General features: G+C 42.1%; 1 protein-coding gene across 5 annotated transcripts in view; it reads right to left on the reverse strand.

Moving 5' to 3' along the window:
- Positions 1 to 20,784, reverse strand: part of kndc1 (kinase non-catalytic C-lobe domain containing 1) — a 192,925-nt gene that overhangs the window by 32,621 nt on the left and 139,520 nt on the right. For 3 of the 5 annotated variants that reach the window (XM_033033632.1, XM_033033637.1, XM_033033635.1), the window contains exons 17-24: positions 19,129 to 19,532; positions 15,345 to 15,438; positions 11,494 to 11,618; positions 8,026 to 8,240; positions 7,007 to 7,123; positions 4,424 to 4,571; positions 3,375 to 3,557; positions 1,771 to 1,986 (exon numbers count right to left, since the gene is read on the reverse strand). In XM_033033632.1, the coding sequence (XP_032889523.1) occupies positions 1,771 to 1,986; positions 3,375 to 3,557; positions 4,424 to 4,571; positions 7,007 to 7,123; positions 8,026 to 8,240; positions 11,494 to 11,618; positions 15,345 to 15,438; positions 19,129 to 19,532 (1,502 nt within the window). The remainder of the gene's footprint in view (positions 1 to 1,770; positions 1,987 to 3,374; positions 3,558 to 4,423; positions 4,572 to 7,006; positions 7,124 to 8,025; positions 8,241 to 11,493; positions 11,619 to 15,344; positions 15,439 to 19,128; positions 19,533 to 20,784) is intronic. The other 2 variants (XM_033033634.1, XM_033033633.1) reach the window with 2 other exon arrangements.

A 20,784-nucleotide genomic window follows, 5' to 3' on the forward strand; every position in this document is an offset into this window, starting at 1 on the left:
AGTTGTACAGGGTCTTGGTGAGACCACACCTGGAGTATTGCATACAGTTTTGGTCTCCAAATCTGAGGAAGGACATTATTGCCATAGAGGGAGTGCAGAGAAGGTTCACCAGACTGATTCCTGGGATGTCAGGACTGTCTTATGAAGAAAGACTGGATAGACTTGGTATATACTCTCTAGAATTTAGGAGATTGAGAGGGGATCTTATAGAAACTTATAAAATTCTTAAGGGGTTGGACAGGCTAGATGCAGGTAGATTGCTCCCGATGTTGGGGAAGTCCAGGACAAGGGGTCACAGCTTAAGGATAAGGGGGAAATCCTTTAAAACCGAGATGAACTTTTTTCACACAGAAAGTGGTGAATCTCTGGAACTCTCTGCCACAGAGGGTAGTCGAGGCCAGTTCATTGGCTATATTTAAGAGGGAGTTAGATGTGGCCCTTGTGGCTAAGGGGATCAGAGGGTATGGAGAGAAGGCAGGTACGGGACACTGAGTTGGATGATCAGCCATGATCATATTGAATGGCGGTGCAGGCTCGAAGGTCCGAATGGCCTACTCCTGCACCTAATTTCTATGTTTCTATGTTTCTATGTTGATTTATTAGTTGCCATTTTAAAAGTGAACATCGCAAAATGATATATTTCATCTCTGCCTTTTAATTCTCATTTTTTGTGCATCATTGATACTTGACTATCATTATTTCTGGAATAGGATAAAGAAAATTATTGCTTGGCAATATGCTGCTTGCTCTCAAAGGCAAGACGTTATGTTTTTTAAATATGGCAATAATTCCCCCGATATTGGATGTTTAGTTTAGTTTTGAGATACAGCGCGGAAACAGGCCCTTCGGCCCACCGAGCCACGCCGACCAGCGATACCTGCATATTAACACTATCCTACACACAATAGGGACAATGTTTACATTTACCAAGTCAATTAACCTACGATCCTGAACATCTTTGGAGTGCGGGAGGAAACCGAAGATCTTGGAGAAAACCCATGCAGGCCATGGGGAGAACGTACAAACTCCGTACAGCCTTGACCCATAGTCGGGATCTAACCTGCTTCTCCGGTGCTGCAAGTGCTGTAAGGCAGCAACTCTACCTCTGCGCCACCTGCCACCAAATGAGCAGACATTTGAATCTGCACAGCAAGGATGAACGTTAATCCCAGTTGTATCAATGTTTGGCCAATACAGACCAGAGTGAGTTGTATGGTTTTGAAGTAATGTGTAAATTCTAAATTTAACAGCATGTCAAATTATTTTTCTGCGTTTGAATGGTCAGTCAATGGGACAGATTCAACTGGAAAATGATGGGGGCAGTTATACAAATATAGGATATATGGCACCAAAGCAGGCCACTTGGTGTAGCCCCCCTAATGCGTCTATATTATTAATTTCAACCACTCCCTGTGGTAACATATTCCATATTCATTTCAACCATTCCCTGTGGTAACATATTCCATAGTAGAAACAGTAGCAATATCAACTGACCTGAATATCCCCAGATTAGAGAAAAATTCCCATTAAAAACAGGATGTTTATTGAAAATAGAAACAGGCTCAGCTGTAAGGAACAGGGCAACATACAATGTTAATGTTTACAGATGAATATTGATCACTGATATGAAAAGCTAGGGAACTCATTGCAAGTCAATTCTTTTGGGAGAGGAGAGCAGAAGAGAAAGGATGTTGGTGAGAACACCAAAAGGAGTATCTTTTGCTTTGTTAGATTGTCAAAACACATTTATGATGAGAATTTTAACGTTACCTGTTGCAGCAAGGTCAGTTGCTGGGCTATATGCTGTGCGCTGTAAACAGCCAATGTGAAGTGGTCTTTGTGACCAGGTTTCTGGTAAACGCCCAAGTGTTCTGTTGTAAAGTTATTATAACAAGGCCTTGGAGGGGCAGCTGCTGTATTGTTACATCTTTCCTTATGATGAGGGCTCGATGACTCTGTGCTTTTCGTGATCTTCCACTTAAAACTCTGTTATAGCAGAAACAAATTTGCAGAAAGTAACGTGATGCAACATTGCTAAAAATCTAAAGCATTCATGAAAGGCATTTTCAGGTATTATTTTATTTCCAAAGATATTTTTCAACTTATTACGCACTTACATTCATCAGTACGTATGTCTAAATGAAAATAGAAAGTCTAATTTGAATAAAAATGAATAGGTGGTGATAAACTGAGTATGAAGAAGGGTTTCGGCCCGAAACGTCGCCTATTTCCTTCGCTCCATAGATGCTGCTGCACCCGCTGAGTTCCTCCAGCAATTTTGTGTACCTATGTTAAATTATCTGCTGATTATCTTTCTGTTAACAGTACGAATTGCAAGTATGTATCAATCATGTTGTCTACTAATTGCTTAAGTATTTGGTGAGCAGCCTAATTGAAATAAATCATGCTAGTTTTATTTATATTTATTTTGATAGTAACTGTTACTGTGAAAAATAACATTGGGGAATTTCTGCAATAAATTATTGGGAAAGAGCAATATTATTTTCCTTCACTATTCATCAATTATATTATGCATCACATAACTCCAGATCTATACAAGGACATCATCCATTCAACCCCTTAACTACTGATTCTAGCCCCCGCCACTCCATTCAATTATCCTGCCCTCTCCGATTTCACTCTCCAAATTCTCTGCGGATTGATTGACTCCAACTTTCCATCTGATCCCCAACATTCCCAGTCAAACAATTCTCTCTCCTACCACTTCCCTGACATGTTCCTTCTGCTCCTGACCTCAACTATGAAACTGGCACATTTCCTTTGTGTCATTCACCATTGTGAAGAAAACACCTGGGTTATTAAGGCCTGTTCAGCGGTTTGCAACATGGGACGCAAAAACCCCCCTTTCAACAACCTGCTGCAAACTGAGGGATAAACACGCCTTTACTGTTACTCGCCAGTTTTGAAGCAATGTTTCTATGCACAATATTATTTTCGCTGTCATGTGTATCGACAGCAAAAATCTTTATTTTGCGTTCCATCCAGGCAGGTCACTCCACATATAAGTACATACAAATATCAATGTATTACAAAAAGAAAAAAGAAGAATGTACTATAGAATGTTATTGCTGCAGGGACAGTGCAGATAAAAAAGTGCAAGAGTCACAAGGTAGGTTTGAAGATCAAGAATTCATCTCAGCGTGAGAGAGGTTTGATCAAGGAAAGAAGTTGTGTGCTTTCAAACTTTAGCATTTTCTGCCCAAAGGGAGAGGAGAGAAGAGAGAATAACCGGTGTGGGAACAATCTTGATTATATCGGCTGTTTTCCCCAAGAGTGCTGGAATTGGAGATGGAATCATTGCAGAGAAAGCTAAAACTACATTATTAATTTGGTAGGAGAACAAAGCAACAAACCTTTCTGGAAATATCTTCATCGGAACATTTTATAGAAACTGAGTGAACTGAATCATTATCTTCGTCAATCTTCATGTCCTCAAAATTGAAGCTGGAGTAAGACAGTGTAAAGGCCATTTTACCATCGGAGAGGGTTTTAAGTAAATTAATTAAATATTGGCCCCTGACATCAATCGGAATAACCTAGCAAAAAAATGAACAAATTAGTAAAGGTAATATACAGAAATATTACTTTATTTTTAATGTTTCTGTTGTATGATTATACATAATTTCATGCAACTTATGTTGGACTCTCTGTGTACACATCATCCACTCGTTATTACTAAATGTACAACCTGTAATATGATTTGCTCTGCCGTTTTTCTGCTCATGTTTTATCAAGTACATTATGCATGCACATGGTTATGTTCAAACAAAAATATGTGGTATTATTAATGTCTGTCAGGAAATTGGATTTCACCCTTATTTGATGCAGTGAAAGACACGGATCAGACACAGAATCATTACTCTATCGGAGAAATTCTCTACCACACCCAATAGAAAGAATTGTGAAAATGTGCAACGAGGCAACAAACAGATGCTCTGCACAAACCAGACAGGATCACGCATCAATTTAGTTTAGTTTGGTTTATTGTCACGTGTACCGGCGTACAGCGAAAAGCTTTTTCTCGTGGGATTCCTGGTGTTTTCCCAACTTTCATCTGGAATTGGATCCGCCAGAAAATGCGTTTTCCGTTTGAGTTTCCACTTTGCTTCCAGGTATAGGCGTAATTATCCCAATGCACCAATGTAATACCACAGAGAAATGAAACCACGTTCTCTGAACAGCAACTTGAGTGAAAGCAATAACTAGCAGGCAAATGCAAATTATATCACACTGTGAGAATTAAACGGTTTGATAGATTAAATCAAGCAGTAATTTCTAGATATTTCAGTATTATTATTCATTGTATGTTAAATATGTTTCCTTAGCAATGATCTTGCATTTGTGAATATTAATGAATACTTTGAGCACTAGCATTTTTTTTATCCATATAGGTTCAAAATACCTTTCTGGAAACAAAAGTTTCTAACTTGTGTAGAATAACAGCATCCTGTACAAAGTCCATACTGTAGCACTCTTCAATCCAAGCTTGCAGTAGATCTAAACTTCGATTGTACACCTTCATGCAATCAGGCGACCCCTTTTGTTTCAGGCTGGAATTACATTTAAAAAAGAGTTTACCATAAACAAAAACGATGGTTTACAAGTAGTAATAAAGTATCTGACGCATGTTCCACACTGAGTGCAGGAAGGAACTGGTTTAAACTGAAGATAGACACAAAATGCTGGAGTAACTCAACGGGTCAGGCAGCATCTCTGGAGAGAAGGAATGGGTGACGTTTCGGGTTGAGACTATGGTATGAAGGTCTCGACCCGAATATCACCCATTCCTTCTCTCCAGAGATGCTGCCTGTCCCGCTGAGTTACTCAGGCATTTTGTGTCGATCCACACTTTAAGTGGCTTCTCGTGACATTATAAATTGCTGTGAGAACTGCAGAGCTACTAACGCTTAAGAAATAGGACTAAGCACTTTGCTATAATTATTGATATAATTTGGTAAATTTGGTAAATGTTATTCCCTGAACCAGTAAAATAATTTAACAAAAGGTCATCCGGGTGAATGAGAGCTTCTTAGATAGAATGAGGTGGTCATGCTCAAGTCCAGATAAAGAGAAGGTGGGTGATCATTAGGAGTAGACAGAGAGTACAGGTGACCCTCTGGTGCCAGGGTCCAAGATGTCATGGAGTGGCTGCAAGATGTTCTCAAAGGGGAGGGTGAGCAGCCAGAAGACATTGTACATGTTGGCACAAATAGCATAGATGGGAAAAGGGATGAGAACCTGCAAAAATGAATATAGGGAGTTAGGCAAATGGGTAAAAAGCAATGATCTCCGGATTACTCCCAGTGCCACGTGCCAGTGATGGCAGGAATCGGAAGATAGGACAGATGCATTTTATGGCTGAGGAAATGGGTGCTGGGGGCAGGAATGCAGATTTTTGGACCATTGAGGTCTCTTCTGGGGCAGAGGTGTCAAAGTTACGGGGAGAACGCAGTAGAATGGGGTTGAGAGGGTAAAATAGATCATCCATGGCCTCATTCTGTTCCTACATCTTATGGTCTTTCCAAGTGAACAGAAATCCTGTACAGATACAGGAATAAGAAAGGATTGGAGGGAAAGGGGCCAAACGTGGATTAATGGGACGAGCTGAGATGGGGCATGGGCGAGTTGGGCTATAAAGCCTGTTTCTGTGCTGCATGACCCTTTGACTTTGTCTTCCCTATCACTAATATAAGGGCCACCAGCTTATGCCAGCTGGTTCCATGAATATGTTACTTCCCTGAGGGAGACCTATATGTTATTTCCCGAGGGAGACCTATACCTTCCTTAGCTACTTCTTGCTTCTAATATACATACAAGAGGTTTGGGATCCTCCTTGCTAAGGTGATTGCGAGGCCCCTATTTTTGCCCTCCTAATTTCCTTCTTATATGTTCTCCTTTACCCCTCTTCTCAAGATTACACAGCTAGTAATGCTTTCTGGTTCCAATAACCCAGGTTCAACTCTTGCCTCTGGTGCTATCTGTGTGGAGTTTGTATGTTCCCCTTGCAAATTCATGTGTTTCCTCCAGCTGCTTCAGTTTCCTCCCAAGTTGCAAAGATGTTTTGTTTACAGATACAGAAACAGGCCCTTTCATGCTGACCATCGATCACCCGTACACTAACTCTACGCTATCCCATTTTCGCATCCTACACACTAGGGACAATTTACAGAAGCCAGTTAATTTATCATTTATATTTTATTATCACACGTGACATGTCACAGTGAAATTATTTGTTTTGCGAGGTATGCAAAGAGTCGCCACCTATAGGGCACCGACAAAATTGCAAAGTATTCATTATGTACCCCAATGGTCCCCTCATGCCTTGCTCCCGTTTGTTCTCTCAGCCCCCCCCCCCATGCCTGGTCCCACTTTGTTCTCGGCATCCCCCCAGGCTGAGCCTCTTTGTTCTCGACCGACCTCCGGCACCCACCGTGGGCCCGTCTTCGGCCCCCAGAGGAAACCCACGCGGTCACAGGTAGAACGTGCAAACTCCGCACAGGCAGCAGCCGTACCCAGGATCGAACTCAGGTCTCCGACGCTGTGAGGCAGCAGTTCTACCGCTGTGCTACTCTGCCGCTACTGTGTGGTGTAGTATGTCGACTGGCAACTGTAAATTGCTTCTATTGAGTGGTAGACTCTGGGTGGAATTTATGGGAATGTCCGGATAGTATAGGATCAATGTAATTAGATGTTTGATAGTATGAATACATTTCTGATATTTTGCTGAACTAATTATATTTTGGTATAATGTAACCTGAACCACATCACTTAATCTGGCAATGTTACTTTCCACATTGGATCAAATATTGCTAATTTTCAGAATAGGTCATCTATGGCTAAACAGAAATTAACAATTGAATATAAAGCACATTCACAAAAAAGACAGGTCCTCTGCTCACTACCTATAGCACTTGACTTTAGTGCAGTTTCCAAAATCACAAGAGATGTTGAGAATGAGAAAGCCCTGCTGTAGTTTACACAATACCTGATATCCGTGACACTGTTGAATCTATCTTGCAGAAATTGGAGGAATTCACAGGGTGATGTGAAATAACGAAATGTGTAAAAAAATTGCTGAACATATCCTCCCATTACAGCATTACTGTAAAAATAATAACATTGTTTATTATTAGGTTTTGATCCAGCTAATATAAAATACTAAAGCATGGCAAAGTAAAGGAAATACAATTAGATGGCCATGTTTAAATACTTAATGTTTAAGAAAGAACTGCAGATGCTGGAAAAATCAAAGGGGGACAAAAATGCTGGAGAAACTCAGCGGGTGAGGCAGCATCTATTCTTCAGTCTGAAGAAGGGTCTCGACCCGAAACGTCACCTATTCCTTCGCTCCATGGATGCTGCCTCACCTGCTGAGTTTCTCCAGCACTTTTGTCTACCTACCATGTTTAAATACAATCGCTTGCCACTCTCTCCATTTCTTAATGGACACATCCACCTGAGAAATAATCTTGTGAATTGAAAGCTTAATTCCCCCCCCCCCCCTCCAGTTATGCAGGGTACGTTAGCTTGCCTGAAATGCTAAGTCTTGTCCCAACCTACCTATGAAGCACAAACTTATTATACCCTCTCAGGAAGATGGCACTGGTTCCACCATTCAACCAGCGCCCATTATACTGGCTGTAAGCTACCAAGATGCTGGTTTACACCGAAGATAGACGCAAAATGCTGCAGTAACTCAGTGGGAGAGGCAGCATCTCTGGATAGAGGAATAGGTGACGAACGGTCTCGACCCATTCCTTCTATCCAGAGATGCTGCCTGTCCCGCTGAGTTACTGCAGCATTTTGTGTCTATCTTTGCTGCAAGGCAACTATCGATGCACTATTGCTTTTAATATAAAGTAAATATAAAAATATAAAATATAAAGTAAAAGTAGACTACAGCCTGCAAATCACTTTGGAAAGTCTTGTGGTCATAAAAGTTTTCCACATACAAACATTTAGTTCCTTTATTAAAAATCTAATATTCCTTGCCATGCCACTTACCTGCTGTAAAGGTAAGCCATCAAACCCCCCACTGTGCCAGCCTGGAGTACTTGTGTCTTGTTCTCACTGTGGTTCTGATCACTCCCCGGAACATGAAAAGTGAGAAAGGAAATGCTATCGCTGGCCTTGCGATCCAGCGCTTTCAATTGGAACGGAGAGCTGACCAGTGAAAGGAGCAGAGAGGAATCCAGGCTCCACAGCTCCATCCGCAACATCTAGCGAGAACAAAAATGTCATTAAGAACACACAGCATGATAAACTAGAACATTTGAACAATAGTGAAATAATGTGAGGCAGAATCAACTTTGCTATAGAATGAAAAGAAAACATGCTGGACAAAATGTGTGTAATTTGATAATCCTTTGAGGGAATGTTAGAGTTAAAACAAAACAAGATACTCCCTGAAGAGGCCCATCATTATAAACATATATCCTTCATTTGATGGACACAGAAAAGTAGAAACACTGCAGTGGCTGCTTCCCTTCCTGATGGATACCCATCTCCGAAATCACTGACTGTGTTAGACGCACCTCTCTGCCTCACCAATACCATCTCCATACTACTACCCATGTGCCAAGCCATCAGCCTCCAAGTTTATTATCAATGACCAATACAGTCACTTTCCACAGAAATTCCAACTACTTGTGGATGGGAGACAGCAGATTGTTAGTGAAGTCCTGCCATAAAAACTGGCTACAGATATCACTGCTATGATGTTTTGTGATCATACCTGCAGTCAGACTGGTTTGTTGTACCTACATTAACTGTGTGAGCATCTGTACATTTGAGACAATTTGTATCCCACAAACCCAGAAATTGCACTGAGCCAACATGTCCTGATGGAAGCAAGGGTTGGAAATGTACAATGCAGGAGAACAGAATGAGAGGGAGACCTGTAGCTTTTGAAAGACTGCAAGGCCACAATATTCACAAAGTAGGTTCCATTGTCAGAAGCTATTCAGTTGTAAATGAATGGAAAATTACTGTAGTTAATAATAATAAATTTAATTTTTATAGAGCTTTTCTTAGACTCAAAGTCGCTTTACAATAGTAACAGACAATAGCAAATGGAGAAGCGGCGAACAAGCAGCGCCAGCGTCCTCTCCGTGCAGCACATAAAGAAAGAATACAGACATAACAATAATAAAGACATTTAAACATAAAGAACATCCCCCCACAATGGTTCCCATTATGAGGGAAGGCACAAAGTCCAGTCCCCATCCCCAGTTCACCCATAGTCGGGCCTATTGAGGCCTCCACAGTTGCCTCCACGGAGGCCCGATGTTCCAGGCCGTTCTCGCCGGGTAATGGTGCTCCGGCGTCGGGAGAATCCTCACAGCGGCATGGGAACCCTGGAACGGCCGCTTCCGTACTGGAGACCGCGGCTTCCGAAGCCAACAAGGCCGCGCCGGATGGAGCTCCACAACTGGTGATCTCGTCGAGAGATCCCAGGCTCCCGATGTAAAATCAGCACCGCCGCCCGCAGCTGACCGCTCCTCAGACCCGCTGCTCCGCGATGTTTTTTATCGCCGGTCCCAGCATACCGGAGTTCCAGAGCGGCGACCTGGGCAAGGCATCGCCCGCTCCGCTATAGCGCTCCAGCGCTGTGCTGCCGCCGAAGCCATGGTACTGGGCGGTCCCCGACAGGAAACGCCGCTCCAGGCCCACTGGTAGGCCACAAGGACAGGTCGAAACTGCAGCCCGGAGAAAAGCTGCCTCTCCGACCAGGTAGGGACCCTGAAGGATCGTTTCCCCCACCCCCCCACCCCCCACATAAAAAAGTTTAGACCTCCAAACAAAACACTTTAACTAACTAAAAATAAAAAATAAAAGATGAAGAGACAGACAGCTGCTGGCTGGGCAGCCATGCACAGGACAGCGCCCCCAACCCAAGTTGCGTATCTAAAGGACTTAGTTGTTCATGTGAACACACAAATAATCTAGTTTTAACAAGCATGAATGAATGCAGTGAAATTCCTTGTTTGCCTACTCAAGGTATGCAATAGTCACCACATAAAGGGCGACTATTGCATAAATTACAAAGTAACAAAGTATCCCGCGACAAGTCCTCATTTGTTTTCATCCCCCCTCCCCTCCTCATGGTGACCCCCCCCCCATGCTGGTTCCTCCTTTGTTCCTCCTGAGGTGGCGTCCTCATTCCCACGTTACCACCTGAATTGGAGTACACAGTCCGATTCAAGGAATTTTAAGAAGGATGAAAGGTTTTAGCGAGGATGCAGATACGCTTTACTACGATGAGAGCTTGCCACTACAAGGTTAGACTGGAGAAGATGGAAATACTCCTTTTTGAGCAAAAAAGGTTAACAGGGGATTCAATAAGGATGTGAAACTTCAAGCCGCGTGTGTGTTCCGATCCGTTCCGACGTCGGAGTTCCGATCATCCCGGCGAGAGGGTCTGAACATCCGGCCGTCCGTAGTGGCAACTGCAGAGGGTTCAAATGCCCCGATCACGGGTGAATAAAGAGGAAGATGACTGAACTTTGTTGCCTTCCCTCACAGTGGGAAACGTTGATTCCGCTGTGTGGGAATGTTCATGTTAAATCCTATCGTGTATTGTGTTCTTTTTATTCGTATGGCTGTATGGTAACTGAAATCTCACTTCACCAATTGGTGCATCTGACAATAAACGTAACTTGAACTTGAACTCGAAAATTCTGAGAACGAGATCTTCAAACAATCTTTGCCTCTGAAAGCTAAAACGTAACGTTAAATTTCATCATTAATATCTGCCTTTTTTTGTTCCCGTGGTCCACATTTCTCAGCATTTCATTGCTGACTTCTATTGTTGGAGGTTGGTGTAATACCACACGGTATGGTGGTAGAAGAATGGAAAATAAAAGTGCTGGTTGAATTCAGCAGTTAAAGGGCCTGTCCCACTTGTGTGACCTTCATAGGCGACTGCTGACACCTGTGATAGGTCGCCGAAATTTTCAACATGTTGAAAATTCAGCGGCAACCAGAAAGAGGCTACGACTCTTTGGAGGCCTCTCACAACCGTAGGAGACCTCTCACGACCATACAGGCAACCCCTGGCGACATGTCGTGGGTGACCACTCATGACCATAGGAGACCTCTCACGACCATACAGGTCGTGAGAGGTCTCCAAAGAGTCGTAGCGTCTTTATGGTCGCAGCTGAATTTTCAGCAGGGTGCCAGCAGTCGCCTGTAAAGGTCGCGTAAGTGGGGCAGGCCCTTAAGGCAGCATATCTGGATGGCAATGGACAGATGATGTTTCAGGTCATGATCCCACTCCTTCAGACTGAAATAGAATTATGTGAATTCTGAATTAAATATAAAATAAAACAATGTTTCGGATAAACTACATACGTGTAATTCGGATCTGCATTGACTTTAAAAATGATAGAAAAATTCAATGTTAGAACTTATTTGTAATCCCCATAGAATATATCCGTCCATCTTTAATAGTAATTTGAACATTTAAAATACCTTAAGATACTTCTTCTCCTCATCAAGCTGCTCCACCTTCACCTTTATCTCCTGAAGTTCTTGCTTAAGTTTAGGCAGCAACATCTTTGCATCAGTCCCTTTAAAATAAGATGCAGCAGTGCACTCTGAAAACATAGTTTACAGTAAAATATTGCTCAAAACAAAATCTTGAATTGTTCTTTTTCCTCTTCTGAAACTTCAGGAGCTATGGGTTATGCATATATTTTTTACTACCATTTAGTCTGTGATTTGTAGTTTGTAGTGACATAACAGTGCATGGACAGCCACGGTGGTGCAGCGGTAGAGTTGCTGCCTTACACCGCTTGCAGCGCCGGAGACCCGGGTTCGATCCCGACTATGGGTGCTGTCTGTACGGAGTTTGTACCTTCTCCCCGTGACCACATGGGTTTTCTCCGAGATCTTCGCTTTCCTCCTACACTCCAAAGACGTACAGGTTTGTAGGTCAATTGGCTTGGTGTATGTGTAAATTGTCCCGAGTGTGTGAAGGATAGTGTTAATATGCGGGGATCGCTGGTCGGAGCGGACTCGCTGGGCTGAAGGGCCTGTTACCGCGCTGTATCTCTAAACTAAACCAAAAGGTGAACTGAATTTGGGTGTCAATCTGAGTTTGGAGCACTACAATACATGTCTCTGGCTGAGAGGACATTTTAAACTTTGTGGAATAATGGTTTATCACTGGATTTTGCCTGGATTATTTAACTGCTCAAGTGGCAGTTTAGTTAAAAAAAAATCCTGCTCAATAGATTGTACATTTCTCAACGTTGGGAAATGTCACCTAATTCAAAGAATGGTGTGCAGCCGGGTCAAGAAATCTGCAGATAAATTGTAAATGATAGATAACAGAAAACCATTGTAATCCTCAGCTAGTTTCAATCTATGTAACCATGGAGATGAGGGAATCAAACATTACTTGAAGAGGATTTTTTCTGGCAACAATATCTATACAATATAAAGTCTTCAAGATTGATCAGGCTTTAGTATGCAAGTAAATACATAACACAATGCAGGAAACTAGCAATTATTTACCATTTTTCACACAGGATTATATCAGAAAAAGGCATTTTGAAATGTTCACCAAATTGTATGCATTTCAGGTTGAATTGTATGCTTAGAAATGTGTTCACGCAAGACACCATTTTCAGGTCTGCTCATATGGAAGGTGATGTTTTCTGGAGTATGCAGGTTTCTAAATAGTGTCCTGCCTTTCTGGAGGTTTGACCGGGTATGTCGTGAATCATACTTGCATGGAAAAATAGTTTTCACTGTTAGTTGCATGTATAAGGGCAAAGTTCCTTGTATATAGTTGCATGTATAAGTGCAAAGGGCAAATGCTTGTTTAGAGAGATGGTGGGAGAAATGTACATGCCCTTGTCATTCCCACACATATCCACCCAGCGTGTCCTGAGATTGCAACATTTAGAAAGGGATTCTCTGAGATGGCACAGCCTGGCACAGAGAAACTCACTCCGGTAATGACCCAAGTTAATTAATGACTCTCCTTTAGGCTTCCCTACCCTACACCTGTGGCTCTCAATACCCTAAGTCATGACCTTCATCTGCATTCTTTGGGACCTATTCCGGTGCGTGGACGGCGCAACCAACGTCGCAGCAGCCTCGGCAGTCTGTCGGTCTGTCTTTTTTTTTTTTTTTTGTCCCGTTGAGGGTATAGTTTGTAGTGGGCTTTTAAATGTGTGTGTGGGGGGCGGGGGGTGGGTGGAACTTTTAAATCTGTTCCCTGCATGGGGACCCGACATTCTCCCTGTCGGGTCTCCGTTGTCATTGGGGCCTAGCACCGTGGAGCGGCCTCCAACCGGAACGACCTGGGGGCTCAAGTCACGGAGCCTGCGGAGCTGCGGACCTACCATCGTGGAGCTGGCCAACTTCGGAGCGTGGAGAGCTGCGGTGGCGCGCTGCTGCGACCCGACTCCGGTGGATGGTGACACCGGGAGCTCGCGGGTTCCCGGTGGGAGACTGCTTCATGGAGCACCAGCAACGGCGACTTCTCCCGCCCGAATTGCGGGGTTGAAAGTGACCTGGAGCGGGGCCTTACATCGCCCGGCGCAGCTTTAAATGGCCGCGGACTTGCTAGCGCCCGTCGGGGGCTCCAACATCAAGACCCGGAGCACGGCCTTACATCGCCCGGCGCGGCTTTAAATGGCCGCGGACTTGCTAGCGCCCGCCGGGGGCTCCAACATCAAGACCCGGAGCACGGCCTTACATCGCCCGGCGCGGCTTTAAATGGCTTTAATGGCCACGGACTTGTTAGCGCCCGCCGGGGGCTTTGACTTTGACACTGGGAGAAGAATGGAGAGCAGGGGAGAGACAAGACTTTGCCTTCCATCACAGTAAGGAGGAGATTCACTGTGATGGATGTTTGTGTAAATTGTGTTGGTGTGTGTCTTGGTTCTTTTCTTGTATGACTGCAGAAACCAAATTTCGTTTGAACCTCATGTGAGGTTCAAATGACAAATAAATGGTATTGTATTGTATTGTATTCTCATGACTACGCCCGGAGTCACAGCTTGAAAAAGTCTCACACACTTGTACTCTGCAAACCATTAGCAACCGGAACTTGAGATTTTGTAAATGCAGCTTCCAGAGTGCATTGAACTATGTGCTTTTCAGAAATATCTTAGCCAAGGCCCCTTTCTCACCATCTGATGATACACCGATGGTTTGGATAATAAGATGCTTTTTCTACTAGTCTGTGTGTGATACATGTCGTGAGTATTTTATAGTGCTGTTCTCAACTAGATAATACAATAATTTGTATAAGGTGATACCATACCAAATGGTGGGATCCATTGACAAGATGCTCAGTGTTGGAAACTAAACTAGGTCTGTTCATTGAACAAGGTACAAGAGAGGCTAAGAAGAAGGAAAACATCTCATAGTGTATATTATATTCCTTACTTTAATGAAGGAGGCCATTTAACCATTGAGTTCATGTTTGTTCTCAAAGCAATCCTATCAATTCTTGTGTAGAAAGGAACTGTAGATGTTGGTTTAAACCGAAGATAGACACAAAATGCTGGAGTAACACAGCATGACAGGCAGCATCACTGGAGAGAAGGAATGAGTCTGGGACTCAGTTTGAAGAACGTCACCCATTTTTTCTCACTACAGATGCTGCCTGTCTCACTGAGTTACTCCTGCATTTTGTGTCTATCTCTTATCAATCCCATTCCTTATAATTTATTCTCTCTCACATGTCCAGTGACTCTATTCTGATGTACATGCCATGAGCTAAACTAGGGGTAATTTAGGGGAGGCAATTTACCTACCAACCTCCACATCTTTGAGTTGTTCGAGGAAACCAGAGCACCTGGGGAAAATCCACATGATCACAGAGGCAATAGAGGCAAGAGTGGAGGTCAGAATGAACCTGGGTCAATCATGAGGCAACAGCACTGTTTGACGTGTAATGACATCAATGCCCCACATTTTCTAATGTGTTCATGAGTACCAGAAGGTCACCACTGCAATCTGACTCACACCTGGGGAGGTTCAACAAACTTAGGCCAGGGTCATGTTCTCAGAAGCAGAATGCCACCTTAATTCCAGTCACATTCATCCATCAGGCCCATCATGGGAAAAGGATTCACTACATATTGTATGGATGGACACATAGTATTCCGGTGCATATATTGAGTGAGTTACAGCAGTTTGACTGATATTGAACCATCCTTGGACTTTGGAAAATCCTTTCAAAAGCAAAATTAGTTCTCTTAGACTAGTTTTGATCACAATTTTCTTATTCTACCCTTGTATGCTTTAACAACAGAGCCAACACTATACACATTAACTTAATACACAAATGTATCATTAACCTTTGCAACCTTTTTCCTGTTGAAGGAGTTTCTGATAAAATGTTTTAGTTTTTCTGAAATTTTTAATTTCCATCATCAGCTGTTGTTCAAGTTCCTGTAAAATAAAGCGATATCAATATGGATGGACATTATTAAAAACACTAACCTAAGTGCGTCAAGTACAAATGTATTTCCAGGCACAGCAAATAATTGTGGCTTTAATTTTGTTTGTCACAATCCTTCACTGTCTTTGTATTTGTGCCTACACTTGAGTTATCTTGCAGTGATCCCTCTCTCACAACTTTTAGAATTACACACAGATGCTCTCATTGAGGCCAAATGCACTGTTTGATCAGTTAATTCTTCAGTTGAAAACAAAAACCCTCTTGGTTGTGGGACCCCCTTGGAACTCCGGTTGTGAATTCTCTTTCAATCATTCCATAGAATATTACTTCATGATTTCAATTCAAGGATGGAAAGAAGAAAGGTTATATCAATTCAAATTTGAAATGCAGCAATTTCCCCACATTTGTGCAACAATGGTTATCACTATTTAATTTTGTTACAGTTCATAATTTTGCAACCAGTTGCATACCCCCATCCCCATTGTTCCTACTGCGTACAGTTTCATTTTTAGCTTAGAGATACAGCATGGAAACAAACTCTATGGCCCACCACGTCCATACCGACCATCGATCACCCATTCAAATGAGTTCTCTGTTAACACACTTTCCTTTCCATTCCTTTCACTCTTCAGGCAATTTACAGAGCACAATTAACCTGTAAAGCCGCAAGTTTATTTAAGTTTACTTTAGTTTAGAGATTCAGCGTGGAAACAGGCCCTACGGCCGACCGAGTCGTCGCCGACCAGCGATTCCCACGTTCTAACACTATCCTAGGGACAATTTACATTTCTGCATGACTTTTGAGTGTGAGAGGAAATGGAAGGATTCTGAGAAAACCCACGCGGGTCACGGGGAGAAGGTACAAACCCCATATAGACAAGCACCCGCAGTCAGGGTCGAACCTAGGTCTCTGGCACTGTGAGGCAGAAGTTTTACTGCTACACCACTGGGCCATCTTTATGATGTGGGAGGATATCGGAGTACTGGAGGAAACCCATACGGTCACAGGGAGTACTTGCAAACTCCACACAGTCAGCACCCAAGCTCGGGATTGAACCTGGGTCTCTGGCGCTGTGAGGCAGGAACTCCACTAGCTGCACCACTGTGCTGCTCATGCATGACGGGGAGTCAGAGGCTATACAAAGTACTTTCAGCTAACCTATCCTTTGGGATGGTGGCAAAGATGCCAATGAATGGAAGAGGTAAATGTGGCTCGTGTAAAAGTAAGAGCAGGGTGGAAAGTATCATCAAAGCTAACGTCATTTTTTGAATTATTTGTGAGTACATGAATCAGCAGTGGCATAATCATCATGTAATGGTGCAAAGAGCTGAGGGAGATCTGAACTAAATCTGTTCTATTTATGCAATGGGGAGGCAGGCACAGGATGAATATAGAAACGTCCAAGGATGAGCACAGCAGAGGAGACAGTAATCCTGACACAGAGTGAAGCAGAGCCTCTTCCAACATTCCTGGAAGATAAAAGGTAGTTAGAGGAATAGTAACTGGAACAAATGTGCAGATTCGGGAAATTCAAAACAAAAATTAAACTTGCTGGGAGTATTCAGCAGATCATCAGCATCCAGAGAGAGAGAAACAGTATCACATTTCCCTGGACCTCAGAGTGGATATAAGATCTGTTAGCTTTTTTAGACTTCCGCAAACTTAGATATTCATAGACTGCACTGATGTAGTCTTACTCCTTGGAGCAACCTCTGGCCAGTAGGCTGTGACTTGTTGCCATGGAGGATGTCAATAGCCTCCTTGCAGAAGAAACATACGTTCTGCAGACAATATTCATCTTCAGCCTGTCCAGATACTCTGGGCATTCCCCCGTTATTGCAGCACCAGATAGAGCCATAGTGGTACAGCACAGAAAAAGCCCTTTGGCCCAACTAAACTGCACCGACCAAGAAGCCTTTCTATGACAAGGCCACTGGCTTGGGTTTTTGACTGATATGCCATTAAACCTTGAAGCAACAACCTAATCTGCTCATTAGAAAAGTGCAGTTTGTATTGTGCCTATGTCTCTTTAAACTAAGACTGGCTCCCAAGCTAGTAAATGCCAGTCTTGCAATAGTCACAGTGGCCCAGCGGTAGAGTTGCTGCCTTACAGCAGAGTGCAGCGCCAGAAACGGGTGCTATCAGTATGGAGTTTGTACGTTCTCCCTGTGAACTGCGTGGGTTTTCTCTGAGATCTTCCTCCCACACTCCAAAGACGTGCAGGTTTGTAGGTTAATTGGCTTGATAAAATGTAAAAAAAAATATTGTCCAGTGCTGAGTGATGCTCCACCTACTCTTTTTCAGCGTAGTACATCCAGACCCAGATCCAGATCCCGAGCCAGATCAATAGAATGCTGCACACTAAAACTAGCAGCACACACTTAATACCAATATTTTTCTGGGAATCTTATATTGGAAGAGTGTGATCTTTATGGTTCTTTAACAATCAATGTGAGAGTGGGAAAATATATTCTTCTTATGCCAATGAAAAGTTGGAAAGGAATTCCTTGGCATGCTGCCTCACTCCAGGAACTGATTTTAGGTTGTAAACCTTGTGAGACTTTATAATGTACCAATAAATAATATTCTGGAAAGAAAAATATTTGTTTCTGCATAATTCTAACCCTAAATATGAATGAGAAACTTTACCCTTGCATGCACTGATTATCTAGATGAACACTGAAACACAACACACACAAGGAACAATGCAGAAAATAACTTTGGGATTGGAATGAAAATTATTGTAATTGCTACAGTTTGATTTTCATCTGTTTGGGTTAATATGTTGAGACGCTGTTGCTGCCTCACAGAATTGATTAATACACAATGTTAATTAATTCTTTGCAGCAGTGTTTGTAATGTTCGATTTGCTGCAAGTAGTACAATGGCTCAGAATAATTCTTCTGAAAATCTTTTACTGCATTAAATGCACATTGACATAACTATCCACAGGTTGTCTCTGGCTAACAAAGGGTTCTATTTTTTACTGATTCCACAAGTAGATTTTGTCCATAAGTCCACAAAAATCACTCAATGCGGTAACTGTACCCCCACAGTGAATGTAGAGAAAGAGGAAACTAGTTCTGCCACTTGTGGGAATGAACACATATATATTAATATCAGACTTTCCATTCTAATAATATCATAGAAGTTCATTCGTATATATAGGGGTTTACAGTCTGGTGTTCGTAAACCTGCAATTACTTGAATTTATTAATATTCAGCTATGATATTTGTATACTGAAGAAAACATTGTAACTAACACAACGGGTTTAGCAACATTTAACTATTGTTTAGATATATTTTGAATATTAGTTACAAAAATGAATTATCTTGCAAGATAACAGCTTTAGGAACTGACGCATACTGTATAGCACAACATATGTAAGAAAAAGGCAAGTTGAGACAAAATGGATATTTACAAAATTAATTCAGAGGACAAGCCTAGAGGGTGGTACTCCTAAGTAGCAAAAGCATGAAGACTTCAGAAATCCATTGCTATACAGTAATACAACTGCTGTTGCTGCATATCACATTTAGCTCTACCAACAAGTGCTCAGTTACTAGATATTCGTATTTTTCCATTAAATTAAAGCCACGTTTAACAATGGAGTGAAGCAGTCTATTAAAATTATTATTTCCAAAGTCCATTTAAGAAGAATGACTAATTGACACTTACCGACAATTTGGCTTCTATGTTCTCTTCTTCATTAGAGTTGAGTTGATCTGGTTGTTTTTTGCACGTCTTCATTTGCTGGTTGAAACACTCAATTCCAAACATTGCACTTTTCCACCCTGGATTGCATCTCTTTTTCCCCATACTTGACTCTGTTATTAGGCTGGCATTCCCTTCCCTCACTTCATTACTTTGGCTAAGTTTTACACCTTCAAATGAAATACAACTTTCAGCAGTAATCTGGCAACTACTTTCCATCGGATGTAAATGTTTTGATATGTTTTCTTTCTCGTCACCATTACCTGACTCTAGCTTCGTCAAGTCAGTTGCATTTGGCATTGTGTTACTGATATCTTGCCTATGAATCACATCAGCATTGGTTTGGAGCTGGTCCTCCTTGCATTTAGCTGTGCAAGACATAACAATGTCATTTGCATTAACAAGTACACTCTTCAGACAAACACCTTGTATAATATCTCATCTCTAAACTGTATTTAACAGCATGACCATCCACTTGCACTGGTAGATATGTAATACTACAAGTTTGATTCAAATGGCAGTTACCAGGACAACCAACACCAGCTGAGATATGTGTCGAACTCTTACCAGCATTTGTCTTACTTTGTTTATTATGTAGCTCAGCTCCTTGCTATAACAGGTTCAGTGAATTATATATATCAAACTTGTCAAATATACTTTCATACAGCTATTTTCTTCTAAGTATTTCCATTGGAATTTAATTTCCACTCCATTTGGGGCCTCAGTACCACCTTTCTGTCACCCTGAGGGAAATGAAGCTACGCTTGACTTCTTGCTCTCTGGTAAATGTAGACATTGAATCCCTGGGCACAGTAATTGGTTGGTGGGTTTAGCATAAGACTGCTTCACAGGTACCATTTTGTAAGATGCCACAGTAGATACTCTTTAGTTTAGGGATATAGCGCATCAAGTCCACACTGACCAGTGAAACCCGCACATTAACACTACCCTGCACACACTAGGGACACTTTTTACACTATACCAAGCCAATTAACCGACAAACCTGTTGTCCGGAGGAACATTCTTAGTATATTTTGAAACAATTAATCAAAAGCCGAAGATAGACACAAAATGCTGGAGTAATTTAGCGGGACAGGCAGCATCTCTAGATAGAAGGAATGGGTGATGTTTCGGGCTGAGACCCTTATTCAGACCAAAAGCTGAACCAACAGCTTTGTTGATCTGACCAACCATTCAAAAGCTGAAGTCAATCAAAAGGTAAAGTTGATCAAAATGAATACTTTGATATAGCATGACATTTCTCTGGCCTTATCCATGTATAAATTGTATATTAAATTTTCAGCTGTTGATGGAGATTGAGTATCTTATACATCTTCTGTCCCTGGAGTTTGACTAGGTACCAAACTTCGGAATGGGCTTCTAGTATTTAAAGATTCAAACTCTTTGTGCAATGATTCATAAAGTATTTTGTAACAAAAAGTGCCGTAATACATTACATTTTGTGTCTCCTGCATCTGACAGAACCTTGGAGGCTGGTGGTGATATCATTGTGCAATGAGGCTTCGAGCCCAGGCAACCATTCTCAATATGGGTTTTGTGCTCGGGGCAATGTCTTAATAAATTTGTATAACTGACCTACAGGCCAGGAAATGGGTCAAA

Source organism: Amblyraja radiata, chromosome 15 (genome assembly GCF_010909765.2).
Source record: "Amblyraja radiata isolate CabotCenter1 chromosome 15, sAmbRad1.1.pri, whole genome shotgun sequence".
NCBI classification, from domain to species: domain Eukaryota; kingdom Metazoa; phylum Chordata; class Chondrichthyes; order Rajiformes; family Rajidae; genus Amblyraja; species Amblyraja radiata.